General features: G+C 39.6%; 1 protein-coding gene across 1 annotated transcript; it reads right to left on the bottom strand.

Annotated features, from left to right (window-relative positions):
• Positions 1 to 210: 210 nt before the first annotated feature.
• On the bottom strand, positions 211 to 19,776 carry spsb1 (splA/ryanodine receptor domain and SOCS box containing 1). The gene is made up of 3 exons (XM_017488049.3): positions 19,560 to 19,776; positions 3,676 to 4,558; positions 211 to 1,921 (listed from the first exon to the last, which is right to left on the bottom strand). Exons 2-3 carry the CDS (start codon positions 4,367 to 4,369, stop codon positions 1,794 to 1,796), a joined length of 822 nt encoding a protein of 273 aa, XP_017343538.1. The 5' UTR covers positions 4,370 to 4,558; positions 19,560 to 19,776; the 3' UTR covers positions 211 to 1,793.
• Positions 19,777 to 20,225: the final 449 nt, after the last annotated feature.

The following is a 20,225-nucleotide window of genomic DNA, read 5'->3' on the forward strand; positions in this document are numbered from 1 at the left end:
ATACCTTATGTTGAGGTCTTCATCATTGAAAGTATAATTTTTTTATTATTAATTATTATTATTATTATTATTATTATTATTATTATTATTATTATTATTATTATACAATAATAAATCATCATCATCATCATCATCATTTCATGAGGAACAAAATCATGTTGGCCTTTTACTAACTTGTCATGAATCTTTAAAAATAAAAAACCAAACTGCTCATTCATAATAAACTTTATTAGACAGTCATCAACATTATCTACAACACTTAAAGAGGGTGGTGGTCTGCAGGCAGGAAGGACACAAGAACAGAAAGTTGAGCATCACCCAGCAAGCTGGATGCCAGACAGGAAACTACATTTGCACATCTAAAAACGAGATTACGCAGTAAACTGAGAATGGGCTGGGCAAAGAAACTTGAACGTTTCCGCTTCAGTATATCAATTTCCCCCCCATCAACAATAGGGGAGTCAATGGTTAGCTCATGGGCAAGGCACGTTACAGTAGTGTCACAACATATGCACTTTAACTCACTTCCGGACCATTAACCCTTCTTCTCAACGCGGACTCAGATTAAAAACAACATTTCTCACAAATATGGCAAAATTAAAGGTTGGATGCAACTACAGAGAAACTGACAGGGGGGCAATTATTAAAAGAAAAGGGGGGGGGGGGGGGGGGGGGCAACCGCCAAAAAGCCTGCTGCTTTTACTATTGTTTGTGAATGTTGCAGAGTTTCACAGTGATGCCATCCTTCTTTTTATGTAAAATCATGGCTCTTTCTCTAAATGCACATGGGCAGGCACTTCAGATATTACAGTGTTAACTGCGGAAAGGACATGTTGGCTGTAGGAGCAACGAGTCAGGCAATTAGAACATGCTAGCTGTGTAATGTCGTGCAAGTGCTAGCCTTTCAACCTCCATTATATACACACACAGGAGGTCAAAGCCCGTTTCCCCAAGCCAGACAGCTAGGGCTGCTAGAGCTAACACCAAGCTATATTTAACCCACCAAGAGGAAAGGGGGAAAGCCATTGCCACGCACTCAGTCTGCTACAATGAATCAACTTATATTTGCATCTTGCTTTAAAAAAAAAAAAAAAAAAGCCCTCTGTCTTGAACTTTGCATTCAGCCGCATCTCTCCTGCCAATTCTGAGGGACAGAAATGAATAGGAGATTAAAAACTTTAAAAACAGCTCTAAATTCATAAATTCAAATTCATAAAGGTTTGCAGGTACATCACCTGATGCCCAAGTAGACCAATTACAATTCTATATCCACCATTCAAAAAGCTAAACCAGTCACACATCTCCATGTACATCTAATTTATTTTTTTTTAAAAACCTACAAAAAGAGGCAACCATTATGGCAAACATCTGAGGTTTCAAACTCGTTGCACTTCACCGTCACGTTGTTCTTTTCTGGGACAGCTCGTGTCACAGGGTTCAGTGAGTCTCCCATTGTGTATTCAGTATACGACACGACACGACATGACATGACATGACATGACATGACATGACATGACTGAAGCAAGCCACAGACACAAGGGTTTTAAGAAGTGGACGCAAAACATGACCATAAACACTTCAAATGTGAGACCGAGGCGTCCTTGGTGTAAAAACAAAAAAAAGTCCCAAAGTACCAAAATCCAAAGTGAGGAGAAAAGCAGTTAAGAAAGCGAGTCTGTCAGGAAAAAAAAATAAAATAATAATAATAATAATAATAATAATAATAATAATAATAAACGCATCCCAGAGAGAATTGCCACTCTGCCTTACAATAAGTAAAGGCACTCCTATTATCATTGATAGAGTAGGTAGTTCTTGAGAGAGGCGGGTAAAGGAAGTCCATGTATTTCGGTCAGTCGGTCCCGGCCCAATGCTAATCTCACTGAACGTCTGCACAGGTCCATGAGAGGCAGGGGCTCAGCTGTAGGGACAAACAGAAGAAGAAAAAACAGAATGTTACAAACCAAACATGCAAAACCCACACACCTTCACGATAAGAACAAACTGCCCCAAAATAAGGCTTTCAGTAGGTTTCCGCTACATCATCTGTGTTTCATCTTGGTTCTCACTGTACCACCTGCTACACTGCACTTACTTCATAACCTCACAAACTGCACTCCAGAGAGGGAAACATTATATATAAGCAGCGGCATGTTTAGGCTTTCGTCCAATTCACTCTGCGCTGAAGGAAACACATTACAAATGCTATGACTGAGGGCCCGGATTCGCTGTCAGCCAAGGCCGGTGACTCTACAGGCTGAGTAATGCACTGGCTGTGTTCTCTCAGCCAGCTAATCTCACGGGAGAGAACGAAAAACACACGGACACCTGCATCCTGAGCTGATGTGGCACATTAAGGCTGCATTAAAAGCATCTTCCTGAAGTCAGACCATCATTAAAATGTTCTTACAAAACAAAACAATCGACTCACTCGATCCCCTGAAGGGAGGCTGTTTAAGAGCCTTTTCACCGTCTGAGGACGCACAAAGCACCGGTGGGATGACTGACATGGGTTTGATTAGACAGGATGCAATTGGTGGTCAGGAGACCGTTTCCTTTGCAAAACAGGGTGTTTATGGGGAGACTGCTAAGAACTGGCTAGACTGCTCGTACTCAGCTGCGTCTCTCACGTTGTTGGACCATACTGCAATGACATCATTCAAATATCATGCAAAGCTTGACTGAACACGAGGGTTTTTTTGGTACCACTTTAAAAGTCACTTCGTGAAAAACTAAGCACCTTAATAGTAATTACAAGAACATTCATTTAAAAAAAATAATAATAATAATAAATTTCAAATTTATGGTTACGTTATTACAATAATTACAAACAAAGAGTTCTATCTAAACTCAGGCAGCAGGACTCCACAGACAGGTCAATCCACACCCTTGAGAAAACACTGGACTTCTCAACCAACACTGAATTAAATTCAGACTGACTGAATGGGTTTGTTTTGGGGATTTTTTCCAGCCAGGCATGTTTTTACCAGTTCAGTTAATTTCCCCTAGCTCATGAGGTTAGGTAACTACTAAAGCACTGAAGACGCAAGCTCATTGCATGCCGCTTTATTACCAGTATTAATTCCTCAGACACATCACCGCTTCGATTTGAGGGCTTCCATCCCGGTTAATCAAAGATGCAGCACCACTGTACATTTACAGGTCCTCATTACAAACTGCATTTTATATTACAGCTCTTGTAAATGAGAAACGCATCATCAAACCACCCACTTGAAATGTTTCCCCTGTTACCTCAGAGTTGAGCTATTAAGTGGTTTATTCATACAGAGCTGTATGTGGGTCATTGGGTAAAGTCCTGTTACAGAAGCTTCCTAGAGCATGCTGAAGTAGTACGAGACTCATGAGAACTGGCTTAGCATGAATTTTGCATGTGGTGGGTTTACTACAGACATAAAAGGAATAGCCTTGAGCTTCATTTAAATAACGATGTCAAATATCAGAATACGATTCATTCCTAACTCTTCACAGCAGTGACAGAATGAGTCTTAAGACCATGGCTAGACTAAAAAAAATTAAAAATAAATAATAATAAAAAAGCTCTCTTATATTTGCAAGCATTAACAGTGCAAGTTTCTATAGACGGACAGCACCGAGAGGGAAAAGAAAAAAAAAGAAATAGAAAAGAAAAAAAATACCCCCCCACGCAGTACTTACGATCAAGTCCATTGATGTACCGGATTCTGATTTCACAGTGTCCCCAAACTGCACTTACAACAGGGTACAATTTCCTGCCCTTCAGTCCTTGAAAAGCCACTCCCAAATACTGTCCATCTACGATGAAACTTAAAGTGCCCTCATCCATGTCCAACACCACCAGAAATGAATCTGGGACAACAAAGGTCTCGTCCGGCTCCAGGAAGGCTGGGTAGGTCTTGCTGGGCTGATTTTTGCCATCATGGTATAATTTGTTTCGGCCCAGGTCCCAGCCCCAGGACTCGTTGTTGTTCCCGACCAGTGCTGTGTATCCTACCGAGTGCAGAGGGGCCTCCCCGCTGGCCACGCCCACTACAGCGTGAGTGCCGCGCTGACGCAGGGCCCAGGAGATCTCCCAGACGTGAAGGCCACGTGTGTAGCCGACGCGACCGCGTATGGCGTCCGTACTCTGCGCCACCGGGTGCCGATGGAAAATGAGCTTGTTGTCCTCTTTGACGAAGATGTTAAGCGAGCGGTCGTCATTGTTCCACGAGTGCTGCATCTGCACTGTGCTGGAGGCAGGCGGCATGTCCAGTAGCATGTCCAACCGTGGTGGTTTGCTGTAGTCCAGGGCCTGCAGCTGCAGCTTCAGCGGCCGGCTCGTGGGATCCCGCATGTCCACGGTCTTGATGCCCCCTGGAACCTTTTGCCCCATGCTCTGGGTGGTTCAGTTGGTGCCTGGAGTCTCCTTCCCGCCTCAAAACCCAGCAAGGAGTGGCAAGCAGCAAAGATGGCCGGGGTTCCGCTCCTTTACCTCGGCCCCACCACAGACCTCAAGAGTCGTGATGGTTCTGGATCAAGAGGTGCCACAAAAACAGGGCAAAAAAGGCACCAATTTCCCCACCTGTAATAAGCAAAAAAGAACAAGGCAAACATTACTGATGTTCGCATTCAAAGTCAAACAAACGTTAAACATGAACGCAAACGGTCTCTTCCACTGAGCCACACGTGCAAATGTGTGTTATGCAGGTGTTGTATAACAATAGTGGTTTCATAACGGTGTCAGTTGCATTCTGCTAGTCTCAATGCAAAGTCTTTATTTAAAAAAAAAAAAAAACACCCCACAGGTGTTCAGATTTGGATTCTATGCCTGGCTACTAATAAATTACCAAGAGATTCACATTCATGCTCCTTTGAGACTTCATTCACAAAAAGATGTAATGAAAGCAGTGTAGCCTCAGAGAGTCTTGCTTTTCACATGTCCGTCTTGTGAATATTCCACTACAGTTAATGCGTCTGGGGGATTTCTCACTGTAACATTACATCACATCACGAGGCAATGCACACAAACCACTACTCCTTACTACATTCAGCACAGTCGCAACAAATTTTTCAATAAATAAGTAAATAAGGAGGACAGAGAGAAGGCAAGCCATTTCCTCTTTCAAGCTTGTCTAGGCAGAAGATAACGGGAAAAGCAATAACATGTCTGGCTTTAAAAATATATAATATGCAGCAGTGTTGTTTTCAGGAAAAGCCACAAGCAGCAATATTCTGTCTGGCTCCCAGACAGGCCGTGGCAGAAAAGGATGACAAAACCTCATTACATAGGGAGTCTACATTTACCAGTGCAGGCTGTGATATCTTTATCCGCAGTCCTACTCTATATATACACACACATACACACACACACACAGCAGAATTTCTTCAAACTGTTCATAACAGTTCTATGTGAAAGCAAAGACATAAAGAGAACCAAGTCCTTCTATGTTAAATACGGGACAACCCAAGGCGCCAAGTCCTAATTGAATTGTAGACAAGAGTTCATTGAGGAGCGTCTTGGTCCTTGTTCAGATACAAGTAAACAACCATTTAAATGGGTCATGCCTCTCCGGTGATGGTCTGACCGAGCGAGAGAAAAAACAAGCAAGAGAGTGGGTGGGTGGCGAATTTGCAAATACAGACAATAGCGTTTTTTTAGTGGCTGTCCAACCTTTAAAAAGTAAGAAACATGTTAATTTGCAACTCAACGGTTTAAACATTCCCTTCCACTACAGCGACATGAAAACATACAAAACAAAAAAAAAAAAAAAAAAAACAAAAAAAAAAAAAAAAAGGTCCATCAACTATATGAACTATAAAAACAATTCTGAAAGAAGATTCCCCAAACATAACGAAAACACGCCAGAAGTATTGTAGCCAAGGAGCTCGTCGGAGTGGGAGAGCACGACACATGAAGTGACACCATGCTGTGGAGTCACTTCGGCAGGTTTATTTTGGTACCTGAGGGCTGCGGCTCCCGCTGCTGGTCACAGCGCCTGGCCTCGTATGTGGGGAACTGATTGAAATGCATAGGACGTTGTGTGGATTTGCAGGGTCTGGGGAACACTGGCAGCTTTTGTCTTAACCACCAAGACCACATTTTAATACTGATGCTAATAGGGGCGTTCCTGGAACTAAATTAAAAGTGTGACGTGCCAAATTGGTGCCACTTTCCTCTATAAAGCAGTCTATTGGCCGTGCCTTTAATAGAGTTATAGAACTGAAGACCAACTGAGCAAAGAATGGGACTGGAGGAAGAGTGCTAAGCTAAATCAGACCAAATTATTATAAATTAAACAGCAGTTGCAACGTACTTCCTTTCTAACAATGCAGCACAAAGCTGAAACGGGTTCTGTAGCACGGACATGTTGCATTCACACACTCCAGGCATCTTACAGATATCTGTGAGTGCGAGACTGGGAAGGTAGAGGATGGCAAATCATGGTGAAAACAAATGTCCCACCTGGACAGACATGGTAAAGTGGCAAGCAAACAGCACATTTCCTCGAGTTTGATTTCCTTTACTCTGGAGCCTAAACAAGTCTGTTTACAGGGGAAAAGGAGGGGTGTTTATATACTTGCAGTTGCTGTAGCAACTGCTAAAACGCTTGTTTTTTGTCTTAAATGTTTTACCCATTTGCTAACTCATCAAACGGAATATAAAAATCAATCAATGCCAAATATACCAAATCTGTGTAAATAAAATGTGCACGAGATGTTTTTCAATTACACACAATTGGAGTCTGGTACAAACTTGCCCAAACCACTTCAAGGGAAATGCTTAGTAAAGGGCGTTTCAGTTACAGTCCATCAGCTGCGAACATCTCACTTCAATTTATGCAAATGAGCGACTGATTGCAGTAGATGGGAAAATAGTAGCACATGCAAAAATTCTAAAGTTTTATTTCAGATTGATCGCATAGTGAACAGAAAACAGAGTCCCTCATTTGGAGGTTTGTGTGAAGCAAGAGCAGGGTGTATTTTCTCCATCGGTGTGGTTTGTTTGGTCAGTCGAGAACACAGCAAATCGCACCCTGGTGCGGACCAAAACAACCGGTCAGAGACCGTCTGAGCAAGGTGGTCTCGGACCGCTTCCAAGTGAACTCTGCAGCAAGAAAGTGATTCATATCTGAACCAACCCAAGGGCAGGGACTGAATCATAATTGTGATTCATTCAAAAAGCTACTAGACAGTCCTTTGGCTCAGTTATGCTCTGGATATTTGGAGCAATGAACTAGTTATTCATTCATTCATTCATTCATTCATTCATTCAGCACCAGCTCTGTTGTCAATGCTCAGGAGATTTGGCAATGGTTATCTTTCTTTTTTCAACCACTATACCCATTACCAATAAGCTTTTCAGACAGACATGCACCCCACAGCCATTTTTTCAAGCAGTTCATTAAATTATGCCAAATAACCAACAAACCAAAACTATTAATTTTGGTACAAGAGCTTTTAGATGACTGCATTTTATCGTATTTCTTCCTTTCTTTTTTGCCTGTATGAGTTGCACTGCACTGCATAATCAAATTTGTTTTAAAGGACAAATTAATTAATTCATTCATTCATTCATTAATAAAACCCTGCCGAGCAATTCCACCAGAGCATCAAGTTTTGCTGACTCACTTCCTCATAGGTCTCACATCTACCTGCCCAAGTCAATTAGTCTAACCACAGACTCCATGTAAGAAGCATTCTGTGAAATGTGATGCAACACAAAACCATTCTAAATATTCAGATCAACCCCGACTGAGCTCCCCCACCCACCCCCAAATCATATGTGCTCCAGTCAAACTAGTTTTATTACATTTCACAGTGAATGCACATCAGTTTTAAGAGTCTTCGCAAAATCCATTTATAACAACCTCATGCTAAATATCTAAATCCTAGAACAACATCTGGCACATCTGTGCAGTTTCCCAACAGTCGCTGAAAAGAGCATCTACTTTTGCTGATTAGTTATAAAAATCAACTTGGTGATTAATTGAACAATGGCTGACCTTTATCTCAGTTCAAATAAAAAAAAAAAAAAAAAAAAAAAAAAAAAAAAAAGGTTCACTTTTGAAAAACAGGCTCTTTATTTTATTTTTTAAAGAAAAAGACAGCCTCCTAGACCTAAGCAAGCCTGAACAGTGGCAAGAAAAAAAAAAGGTTGTTTATTAAAAATGGTAGTGTTTTTTTTGGCGGGGAGAAAACGTTGAAACATGAGAATGCTTTTTGAAGGCGAGGAGTCCTTTCACGGAACGTCAGATGAACTTGGGCTCACCCTGGATTAAAGCAATAATGCAATTTAGTCACATACCAGCATACTCGCTGGGGCACACAGCTGCCTACACAGCAGCCGTGAGAAAAGCACACGCTGCGCAAGCACAGTCCCTCACTAGACGAGTCCAACAGCTCTAAAACGGGCGCAGTCATAATGATCCCATCCAATCACACTGAGCGAACACATACATGCACAACTGTCAAATCAAACTCTGAAAGGGCGTGCTCACTTTTTTTTTTTTTTTTTTTTTTTAAAAAAGGCACACACCCAAAGTGATGAAGCGTCTTCACCAGCTATTAAGAAGTGACAGTTGCAGGACTCATATCCTCACAAGACACACTGAGCACATTGCTGCTGAATCACCACTCGGAGCTCTTTGATGCCTCTACACATCTCCTAAAAGTGAGGTGACTGGCTAAACTGTTGCAACATAACTGCTTGCAAGTCAGTCAATGAAATCAGTGGAGCAGACTTTTATTTATTTTAAAGAGTGCCTAAGCATTTTGCTGCATATCACATTTCAAGAAATATCTGTTGAACCTTGGACAAACGATATCGGAACTTTAAAAAGGTGAACACGCATTCATATTTTTGCAGCAGTAATTCTTGCTTTATATCTTCAGCACAAAATCATTACACGTCATCAGAACTGTTTCCGATGGTTGACCGAAACAAACTTCAGAACGCACAGAGCTTTTCCGAACATTAGGCAGACCTCAGCTATACAGGTTAGTTAGGAGACAAAACACCTTGATGTGTGAACGTGCATATTTTATTATTGTCCATATAAATAAAAGGGTATGCTTTGACTGGGATAAGCATGTTGCAATTTTAGCTATGGCCTCATCTGTGGAAGATTATACAGAATTGCACTGTCTGGGGAAACATTCGCAGCTTTTGAACTTTTCCAAAGAGACGGATTAAAGTGAAGTGCTTGCATGACTCATCTCCAATTTGTCCCCTTATGATTTAAAGCTGACTGGACGATCCAATCTCAACATGAATAAACACTGTACAAACATCAACTGCATGCACTTGAGAAAGTAGCAGAGACTGCACGGTTTCATTTTCTTCCTTCGTCCATCAGTTCAAAACATGCAGAATATGGTGAAAATTAAATGAAATCAAAAGTAGTGCTCATCTCCAGTACACAGTCAGAATACATTTCAACTTTTAGAAGCTGCCCGCTTTCAAAAGAAAGACACTTCCACCTTGCTACACGAAATGCAGTTAAGTAATTCAATCTATTTCCTCCTTTGTGATACCAAATGTTTTTGTTGAAACTTTTTGTAGACCTTTCCTAAACTCTGTATAATTTTCTCCTTTATTTCATAAATGCAACGTTATAGATTTGCTGGACTTAATTTGCAAACCAAAATATTGATGTAAATCATGTACAAAAATGTCCATTCCTTACAGGATTTTGCAGAATTTAAATATTTTTATGCTGATTTTAAAAATGCTTGATTTTGCTGTGGCTTTTTTTTTTTTCAAAATTTTTGATGCAACTTGCAGAGTTTATGCTGCTATGCAGAAAACTACTTCAATTGGTGAAACTGTAATCATACGAAATTGTTTTGCACGGTTTATTGGTAGACCTTTTAGCTGTACTCATTCGATGCACGTGAATCAATGAGGGCTTTGGCTGAATGATGCGTCTTGGCCCAAATCTGCTGTAGTTTTGAAAAATTGCAATCTCCTCCGAATACTGTGGAAATTGCTAAATTTTGCATTAATTTCGGTGATCGTGTAATCCTGGAGGGACTGAATGTCTAAGTAATGTGATCACGTATTTGCCATATCGCTCACTCCTAATAGGAAGCATGTACATAAAATAATTGGGGTGTATATCACATATTAGAATGTGTATATCAAATATTTGTTGGATATAAAATAATGATATATTACTCATTTTATTCTGAAGTCATGTTCCACAAGGTTCAATGGTCCATGGATGAACTTTTAGCATGCATTCAAAAATACTCTTGATGCTCAGCAGCCAACTTGCTCACAACCACAGAGAACATGCAAAGCAGTAACACCAGCTGCAAACCACAAAAAGCATTGGCATAGAGTCATTTAGCTTCAACTGAATGACAAGACCAACAAAAAAAAACCACACACACACACACACACACACACACACACACACACACACACACACACAAAAGAGCAAGTCCAAACCCGTACACTCACAGGCAGTGAATAGTGCAGCCATCCACCATCATTAGTGGTGGACATAATAATGAAGGCACTACACACAAAATGACATTCTAAATTCAACACATTCAAGAACAAGCTTATGAAGAATAATGACTAAAGCCTACACTGTGGAGTATTTAGACAAACCAGCATGCAGCTGTGCCAGAAAAATGGCACAAAGGTAAAGGGAAGAACATAAACGTCCTAGATGTGGCACAAAATGACACTGACCTAGGTGTTTAAAGCCACTGACTGAAATAGTGCAACCACACACAGTTGACTTCCCAACATAAGAGACCACTTCTACTGAAACGAACGCAGTGAATCATGAACTCTCCATTTGTTTAGTCCCCCCCCCCAAATTTCGTTGTCTGCTGTAATGGTAAACACAGATTTGAGTCTAACTGCATTTCATTTAAAACAGTGTGTAGATGGAATTTAAAGGATTTTGTTTTTGTCTCTTGATTTAAAATAAGACGATTAAAAAAGCTGAATGATCATTTTAGCCATCCTCATCACACCGAATTGAGTTTAGAGACAATAACAACTGGTTGTTTTATAGGCTGCCTCTAGCAAAAATAAAAAATAAAAAATTTTAAATGCATCTAGAACTTTCTGAAACATGCAGGTTCGTTTAATCTTTTGCCATATTACGACATTACTGCTTGCCATAAGAATAGCAGATCTTATCACCTACCCCTAATCACCTCAGTGAAGTGTCTCAGAAGTTCACCAGCAGGTGCCAGAAAACAAGGTCAATGGCTTATAATAACCCAGCACGCAACTATATTTCCTATTAGTTTCACTTCACACATTGTTTTACTTAATGTTAAGTTATTTGTAAAGGATGGAGCTGTATTTCTCTGCAGTCGCTCAAAAAGTTGGAGACACTGAGCAGTCTTCCTAACTGAATCCCAAAACAGCATTAGCTTCACCATGTGTACATTTATGAAAGCGATACCATTAAAGAATGGAAATTTCCACAAAGTCACAATACTCCTAGTGCAATAAAGACGAGTGATCTTGTGTTTATGTAATCGAACGGTTTACATTTTAAACAGTTAATTAACACCATATAAACAGTTACAGTCATATACTTGCATAATGTTTTTTTTTTTTAATTCCATCTCAGATCAGTGCTCAAGTGTATTATGTACCCAACTATAATCTCAGCTTCTTGTATAGAACATTTGTTATGCATCGTGACCGTTGGAGTTATTGAAAAACGCTATACAAATTAAATGAATTATGCATAATGTGCATCTACGACAAAAATCACTACTTGTACAGTCTAAAACTTTTTGCAGCCAGGGACTTATTCAGGGAACATGAAACTATTCACATATTACGCTGATTATTTAAATGTCGGCAATAAAATCCCGGATCCTTATTGAAGCCCTAGAGCTTTTTCTTCCGGAAAATTTCCACTAAGAGAACATCAGGTTCAAGAAGATATTATTTATAGACCTACTTGTTTTTTTTCCGTTGTTTTTAATTTAATACGTTATACAAGTAACGAGTAAAACAGGATAATAAGCAGAATAACTCAATAACACCTTTAGATACATGCAACCTACCCTACGGGACACTTTTCCGACCCACATCCGCTATAAACTTTGCTCAAATTTGGAAACATAATGGAGATCGAGGTCTACCTCTTCAGACACACTGTCTCAGTCAGGCAAGGTCAGCAGTTTCTCAAAAGAACCATCCAAATCCAACCAGCACTGTCGCAGATACAAAGACAAACAGCTTATAACCATCCTAGTTCTTTCTATATCCATCCACACACACACACACACACACACACACACACACACACACACACACACACACACACACACACACACACACACACACACACACACACACACACACACACACACACACACACACACACACACACACACACACACACACACACACACACACACACACACACACACACACACACACCATTACAAAACTTCCTGCATGAAATCCCTCAAATATTTCCCAGAGAGTAAGCAACAGTTCTCCTCAAGCCTGGTATATTAATCAACACACAGCCAAAAGCAGCTGCAGATAAGAAGAACCTGGTCTGAAACTCTCATTTCCTAATAATTCTAGCAACAGATATGCAGATCAGTGCTGAGATAATGAGGTGATGTCAATATTTAACTTGACCAAATGCCATCAAATGATCCACAGCAGCCTCAAGAAGCTTTCAGAATTTCACATAAGATACAGAATAAGAACTTCTGTCCACAGTTTTACAGTGAACGGTCATGAAAAAGTGCTTGTGATTAAGGTGGAAATAAAAAATGATTTTAAAAAATGTATGTGATGGTGAAATGTGACAGCAACTGGCCTCAGTCTTCAACCTTTGATTAAAGTTGTGTGTGAAAGTTTGCGTGAGCCAAATCAAACTAAAAAGTTTACGCCAGATTTACAGAAGTTTAGTAAACACGAGTACGACTTTCTTTCATATTCACTTGTCATATGTTGATAATTGCCAGTCACCTGTAAATGGCCAGACGTGTGCACTCCACCGCTGATTAGCATTTGGCCAGGCCCACAAAACTCAATAAAAAGGCCAAGTTCATAGAGAAGAAAGTGCAAAACGGACAATAAATTAATGATTCTCCCAAGCGTCAATTTTCGCTCCCCTCAAGCTGGTTTACTGGCTGTCCCACAGACACGGCTGAGATCTGTAGGGGACAGAGCTTTCTCGTCCTATGCTCTTAGACTCTGGAATGTACTCCCTGCTCATATTCGAGATGCACCAAATTTGAGCATTTTTAAATCCAACCTAAAATCTAATTTTTTTTTTTTTTAGGTTAGCTTTTTCTTAAATGGTTTTAACCATTTTTGTTATTCCGGTCCGTTTTTTGTTTTTATCCGTGCTTTTTTTCCTTGACATTTTCCTATTGTGTAAAGTGCTGCTTTAAAAAGGTGCTATATAAAAATAAAGTTTATTATTATTTTAAAAAATTGCCAAAACAGAAGAATTTCCCTGTGGCAGAGATTGAAGTACTTTTGTCTCATGTATTACCGTTTCTCTGCTAATGGGGGAGGCAAAACCATGACAAAGCTTATTAAAACTGACCAAATGCTGTGGCAAATGGACTAGATGTATTTACCCACTCAGGAAAGGGCGTGTGTGTTTTGTTTTTTTAAGTCATACTAGTCTCTAAATATCTGTTGCCTCCTAAGGGCATCATGGGTCGACTCCAAGTAATACTATTGCTGCCACTTGCACTGCCTTTGCGTCTAGCTCCCATCTGCACAGACCAGTACATCCTTCTTTGTACACTGCCATTTCATCTTAATAGAACAACTAGCCTTACTGGTCTTAAAATGGATTTCAGTCGACTCACTGTTCTTTTATACATGTACACAATATTTCCTTAATGTCATTTAAGCTTTTATGAAACAACAGGTCTTTAAAAAAAAAAAAAAAAAAAAAAAAAAGTGTGCGCACAAATAGACGATTTGAACTTGACCGCATATTCCGTACATAAAGATGCAGTCACTCATTGCAATTTATAAGATTCGATGTCGAATCAAGGTTTACATTAATTAGCCATCTTATGCATAAATGCACACACACACACACACACACACACACGATACCAGAGTTTGTCCCGAATGCAAGCGACTTTCGTGAATACCAAATTGTGTGTGTAAATGTTCATACAGACGATTTACACAAATCCGTTCGTACCCAAATTGATGAACAAGACCCGCTGTTTGTTCTCTGGTCGTGACTCTAAGGGAACCATATACAGGTTCTTTGTTGAACCCTAGAAGAGTATCCTCGATCAAGGAATCCTCGCCCAATATGAAGAATCAGTGGCACAAAACCGTGTCTTCAAATATATTCTTTTAGTCCTTTATTCCAACACAACCTAGTTAATGCCTCATATCAGCACTAAATCAACCTTAACCTAATATCAAACAGTATGCGATACTGATATTACATCTGACTGCCATCTGTCTTTGGGAAACCATTGTTAAGGTATTACACCGAAACCTCACACATTTACAATGAAAAACTAAGCAAAAGTTCTGGCATATTCAGCAGAAATGTTCACCACACTGTGGACATGATTAAAATATAATGTACATATACACAAACCCACTGGGTACACGGTTTACTCAGTTTGCCATAAATTCACATTCAAGAAAAGGAAAAAGCTGCTTTCCAAATGCTGCTTTCCAAATGCTGCTTTCCAAATGCTGCTTTCAATCTGATGCAAGAGTCTTGCAGAAAATGTGTTTTATTATTCATTATTCTCTTGTTGTGTTGTAATCTTAGCTTCAGAAAAATGAATTAAAAGCAGAGCAAATATCCAAGCATACAATACCTTTGTCATATATTCATTACAGTAAAAGGTGTGTTGGTTACACCCGTTCTCGATGGATCTGTGGTTCATCATATGCCTCACCGCACAATTTCACTGTATTAGACTTTCAGAGGATCAACACTCGTTAAAATGCGGGCTAAAGATTGGAGAGAAAGTCTGCTTACCTTTTTGTAAAAATAAATAAATAAATAAATAAATAAACCTACACACAATCTTCCACCATATGAAGTCAACCAGTTCAGGCTACAAGCGCACGTGACTGCACTAGAGCTCAAATCAGCTTCGTGGAAGAGCAACACTCAATAGGCCTCAGTGAGTGCTGAACACTGAACCCCGAAATCTTGTTAACCTAATGAGTTTTCACTAATTTAATACAGTTACATAACTCAGAAAGGCAGGCCTGTATTTGGCCTGGGATCAGAAACTAAAAAATGAGACACAGTAAACAAAGTAACATTACAAAACAACTGCTAACCAATCCGGCTCCGCCACACACACACAAAAAATCCAGGAAGTGCACTTCAGTAATAATTGCACATATAGAAAAGAAACCTTTTCCTATTATGTTTTGAATTTTATATTACATAGCACTTAGCTTCAGCAGATGATAACGGACTTTTGAAGTACACTGCAGTTACTCCCTGGGAATACACTCACCGTTCACTTTAATAGGAACACCTGCTCATTCATGCAGTTATCCAATCAGCCAATCATGTGGCAGCAACACAATGCATAAAATCATGCAGATACAGGCCAAAAGCTTCAGTTAATGTTCACATCAAACATTCTGTGTAAACCCTAGAGACAGGTATGTGTGAAATTCCCAGGAGATCGGCAATTTCTGAAACTCTCAAACCAGCCATACCACGGTTAAAAATCACATAGCACACTTTTCCCCATTCTGATGTTTGATGTGAACATTAATTGAAGAGCTTGAACTGTATCTGCTTGATCTGCATTTGTGTATTGTGCTGCTGCCACATGATTGACCGTCTGGATAACTGCATAAATTAGCAGTGTATACAGTATGTACATGCATTTACTGATTTATTTCATGCAAATTGTATCAAGACTCAAGTAGTCCAACATATTAACAGAACGGAACATATATTATGTTTAGCGATGCGAGATCCCACATGAATTGTACATTTATTGTAGATTAGATTGTTCGGAAAAACACAGCTGATGAGCTGTGCTGGTTGAAAGAGCTTGGTGGGAGAAGGCACTATGAGCCCTTGCTGTACACAGACATTATGCCTAGCTTATACAAAAAGCATGGTATGGTCTTAAGTAGATTATGCGAACATAAAAAATAAAACAATTAAATAATTTTTAAAAATTGCTAACGCAAAGCAGAGCACTTCAGTCCGGTGAGCACTGTGACAGGTGCACTCCCCACCACGAGTTAAGTTAATTAAAGTAAAACAGCTATTGCCTAGTTTTGTTTTTGAAAAAAAAAAGGTCGTTTATAACCTTTATATTTTTATTAGTATTTTGCAATTTTTTACTGCTACCTCTGAGAGAGAGAGAGATATATATATATATATATATATATATATATATATATATATATATATATATATATATATATATATATATATATATATATATATATATATATATATATATATAGTCATTATTATTATTATTATTATTATTATTATTATATGCTAAGGGCTGCTATTATATCCTGCTAAGGGCTGAGACTTGATGGCAGGTCAAGATACTTTAATAGCTGGCCAATAAGTTAAATGTGAACAATAAGCCATAAAAATAAAACAAAATGCTGATTGTCTCGCTGAACATGATCAATCTAGGTCTGCACAAAAAAATTTTTCCACAGTTATCACTGCATACAGTTATCACAGTATTGCCTTTCACAATATTTATACCGCAGTCACCTGCATTGTGCAAGGGAACCCTGTAACAAACCTGAATCTTTGTGTACTGTAAGCTTTGACACACTGCAGAGGTCCAAGATAAATGTTCCTTAAAGAGTTCGACTGCTCACTCGGGTGACAAGAGAAAGCTTGTCCTTTCTTTATATGCAACACCAACGAAACTATGTAAAATGTAACTAAAAAGAAGACGCAACTGCAGGCTTGTATTTTCATATAAAAGTGATGTTCCTATACCAGTGTATTGCCCAAAAACTGACATGATGTTAGATTCCCGTTAAATGCCATGATGTCACCATGAACTGGGACAAGGTTCGTTTCATTGAAACTGTCCAGACACTAACTAGAAAGGGCTGTGGAAATCATGCCTCAAATGTATCGTTTCATTAACCAGTACAGTTTTTCAAATGCTATTTCTACAGTGGAAGTGGAGAAAAGCTATTAAATGTAACTGATGCATTCCAGGACCTTGGGGTTACAAGTTTCTTCCATTCATTCTTCAACAAAAGGTACAATATTATACAACAGTTAGTTCTGCTCCACTAATGTGATTGGTTCGAGCGATGTTCCAGGAGTGTTTGCTTACATTTAGTACCACCTCACTGGGACGTTTCACTCATCAGTGAATCACACCACTCGTCAGTGTTCCACTTCCTAGTTCAAAACAGTTACTACAGTAGTGTTTGTAACGTCATCAGTAGACAAGACAAACGATACAATTTTTCATGAATATAACTTATGAATTAAAATATGAAAACTCATCACATGATGATGGAAAAAAAAAAAAAAAGCCAATTCTACCAGTAGCACCTTTAGTGGGAAATCAATGTGAGCTAGCTAGCCGGCTAGACAATGTGCTATAAAGCGAGTGTGGCTTCGTTGGGATCCATTTCCACTAGTGGAGGAAAAAGAAAACGTTTGGGATTATTGTGTCCCAAATGTCAGTCACTGGAGGTTAATTTCTTGTTTATATATCCGTTGTTTAAAAGCACCATCACACTCAAAAAATCGTGCAGTTATACTGAATTATCAGCCTGCGGCTTCATGCCTACAGCCGAATCACATCCTTGCTGATCTACGGTATACCACACTTGATCGTGCGATAATAATACCAAGATCATGGTTCATTAGAAAACAAATGTACCATCATACTATGTTGGAAAGTATGTGTCCAGGAGCGTGATAAGGGTGGCACAGCAGGAGTACAGGTCACTAGAGTTGCTCTTTCAGGCGAACATGTTGGACCACATTAATCGAGATGATCAGAAACCCGAAGGAACCTCGAACACTGACTGAAATCAGAAGGCACCTCAAATAATGAATGGGTATTACTCAAAATAGTAAAGCATTAACCCAGTCTGTAGTGTAAAAGAAAGAACCTGCAACAGGTACAGACTCTTCATAGCAGCTCCGTTTCAAACCAAGCATGTTATCGGTGACAAGAAAGACTAAACACGCTCATCTTATCAGGTCTATAGATAGTGGTGATGTTTAATTACTTACAAATCGTCTAACCTGAAAGAACCAGCAACTGACACAAATCTCTGAAAACACAATGGCACATCCTACACTCATGGGAGAGGGAGGGATTTCTCAAGGGTTCTCTGCATAGTTCAAGAGGGTTTCTAGTTATACTTGAAAAAGCTTTTCTGAAAGGGAAAACCTCTGATAGGTTTCTGTGTAGAACCTTTAAGAGGTTTCTACAACGCGACAAACTGAAGCACCCTTTAGCATACCTGAGGTAAACTATTTTCCCCTGAAGTTGAGAGCATGCTTTGTGTATGAATGCAGGTTCTAGTATATACACCAAACGCTCAGTTTGAAACCACAAATATATATTTTTATTTGATTAAGTGTATCAAACAGCAGGCTATGGTAAACCTGGTAAACACCAGGCTATGGTGAGAGTAAACAGGATGAGTCTCAGCCCCCCCACTCAAAACGAAAGCGAAGCAGTAAGCCGGCATTTTCGTTTTGCAACGAAGTTTAAGGAGTACTAAAGAAACGTTTCAAACAGTGGCAAACGTCACAGAACAGTGCTGTACTAATATCTGTTGACTTATGTCCAACGTGCTGTTACTATTTCAAAGTAATATTTGTTGTAAGTAATAAATTGCTGTCAGGATGTCGAATTCGACGTAGCATTTGAACGCAACATGTTTCTTGAAAGCATCAGCCGGTAGATCAGGTAATGACCGTGTGTTAGAAGTCCTTCATCTTAACTCCGTCGTGGCCAAAACACCTCACTCTAAAAACACACATCTAGGCTAGTAATGAGCTCGTTAGCCGAACAGGTGTGATATTTACCACGGTAGAGGGCTTGATTTATATATAAAAATAAAATAAAAACCCGTGCGACAGGAGGCGTGTTTTAACGCGACCGTGCAGTGTTCAACAGCAGCACAAGTTGCGCTTACCTGTCCTAACAAGGAAGCTAGCTAATAAAACGAAAACGTTACCATGCCAAAGGGCTCGGTTTTATATTGTTTAAATGAATCGAGGTCAGAGATGGGTTTATAGTGTTCCCTTGTCGCTAATGTCCCAGGTGTTACTCTAATAATATGGGTCCGGTGAAATGTGCCTCCTCGATTACAGGAAGTGCTCATGTTGTGCACTCGACTTCGTTGTTTATATTTAAAGACAAACCTGTTACAAAAGTGACGTTAACGCGTTTCGGTGTCCGTTTTCAGCAAGATGATTTAACATGGTTCCGTGTCTATTGAAAACACTGGCTTTCGCTTGCTTGCCTGATACATGATCCATGTAACGTTTGGCTACACAAACACATCCCAGTTCAACAAAAGCCAAGCAATTTGTGTACATAGCGTCGAACACACACACAGAGAGAGAAAGAGACTGACTTACCTGCAGCTGATGTGGCCTACACACGAAAACGAAACAAATCTAGCAGCGTTTTCAGAGGCGCATTTTAAATTGTATTCCCGTGCAAACCCATGGCTGCCCGCCCTGCTCCTCAGCGCCTCTGCTTGCTTTTTTTTCTTTTTTAATCAGGACTTGTATTAGGGTGATATGATGGCTGCTACAACGAGAGAACCAGCCCTTAAGGTCACGTGGTCAAATAGCTCCCAGCTGCTAAGACCCGCCCACCCAGCTGCGTTAAAATCTACGACTGCGTTCCAAATCGCTATTACCTCAGTAAATAGTGCTCCAAAGCCTCGCGTTTCTGTACTAAATGATGTGTCATTCCTGCTTAACAGTGTACTTATCGTGTATAGGAACAATTTACGCCACTATAGAATGTCCTGTGTAATTGGTCGCGTACTATTTTTCCTGAAATATTTGAAGTCTGCTTACTAGGATGCGGTTCTGGGCAACGCTTAACACACGATAATAGAGAGTCTCTCTAAAAGCATAAACCGGTAGATCAGGTAATGAGCGTAGGTTAGAAATAGACCATACAAAAGATCAAGATTTAATTTTCTCTAGAAATAAATGTAAAATAAAAATACATTTTCAAAAAATGTGGGTTACACTGTGAGAAAAGGTACTATACAGGTGCATGGTTAATCC

This window comes from Ictalurus punctatus, chromosome 15 (assembly GCF_001660625.3).
Source record: "Ictalurus punctatus breed USDA103 chromosome 15, Coco_2.0, whole genome shotgun sequence".
Classification (NCBI taxonomy): Eukaryota; Metazoa; Chordata; class Actinopteri; order Siluriformes; family Ictaluridae; genus Ictalurus; species Ictalurus punctatus.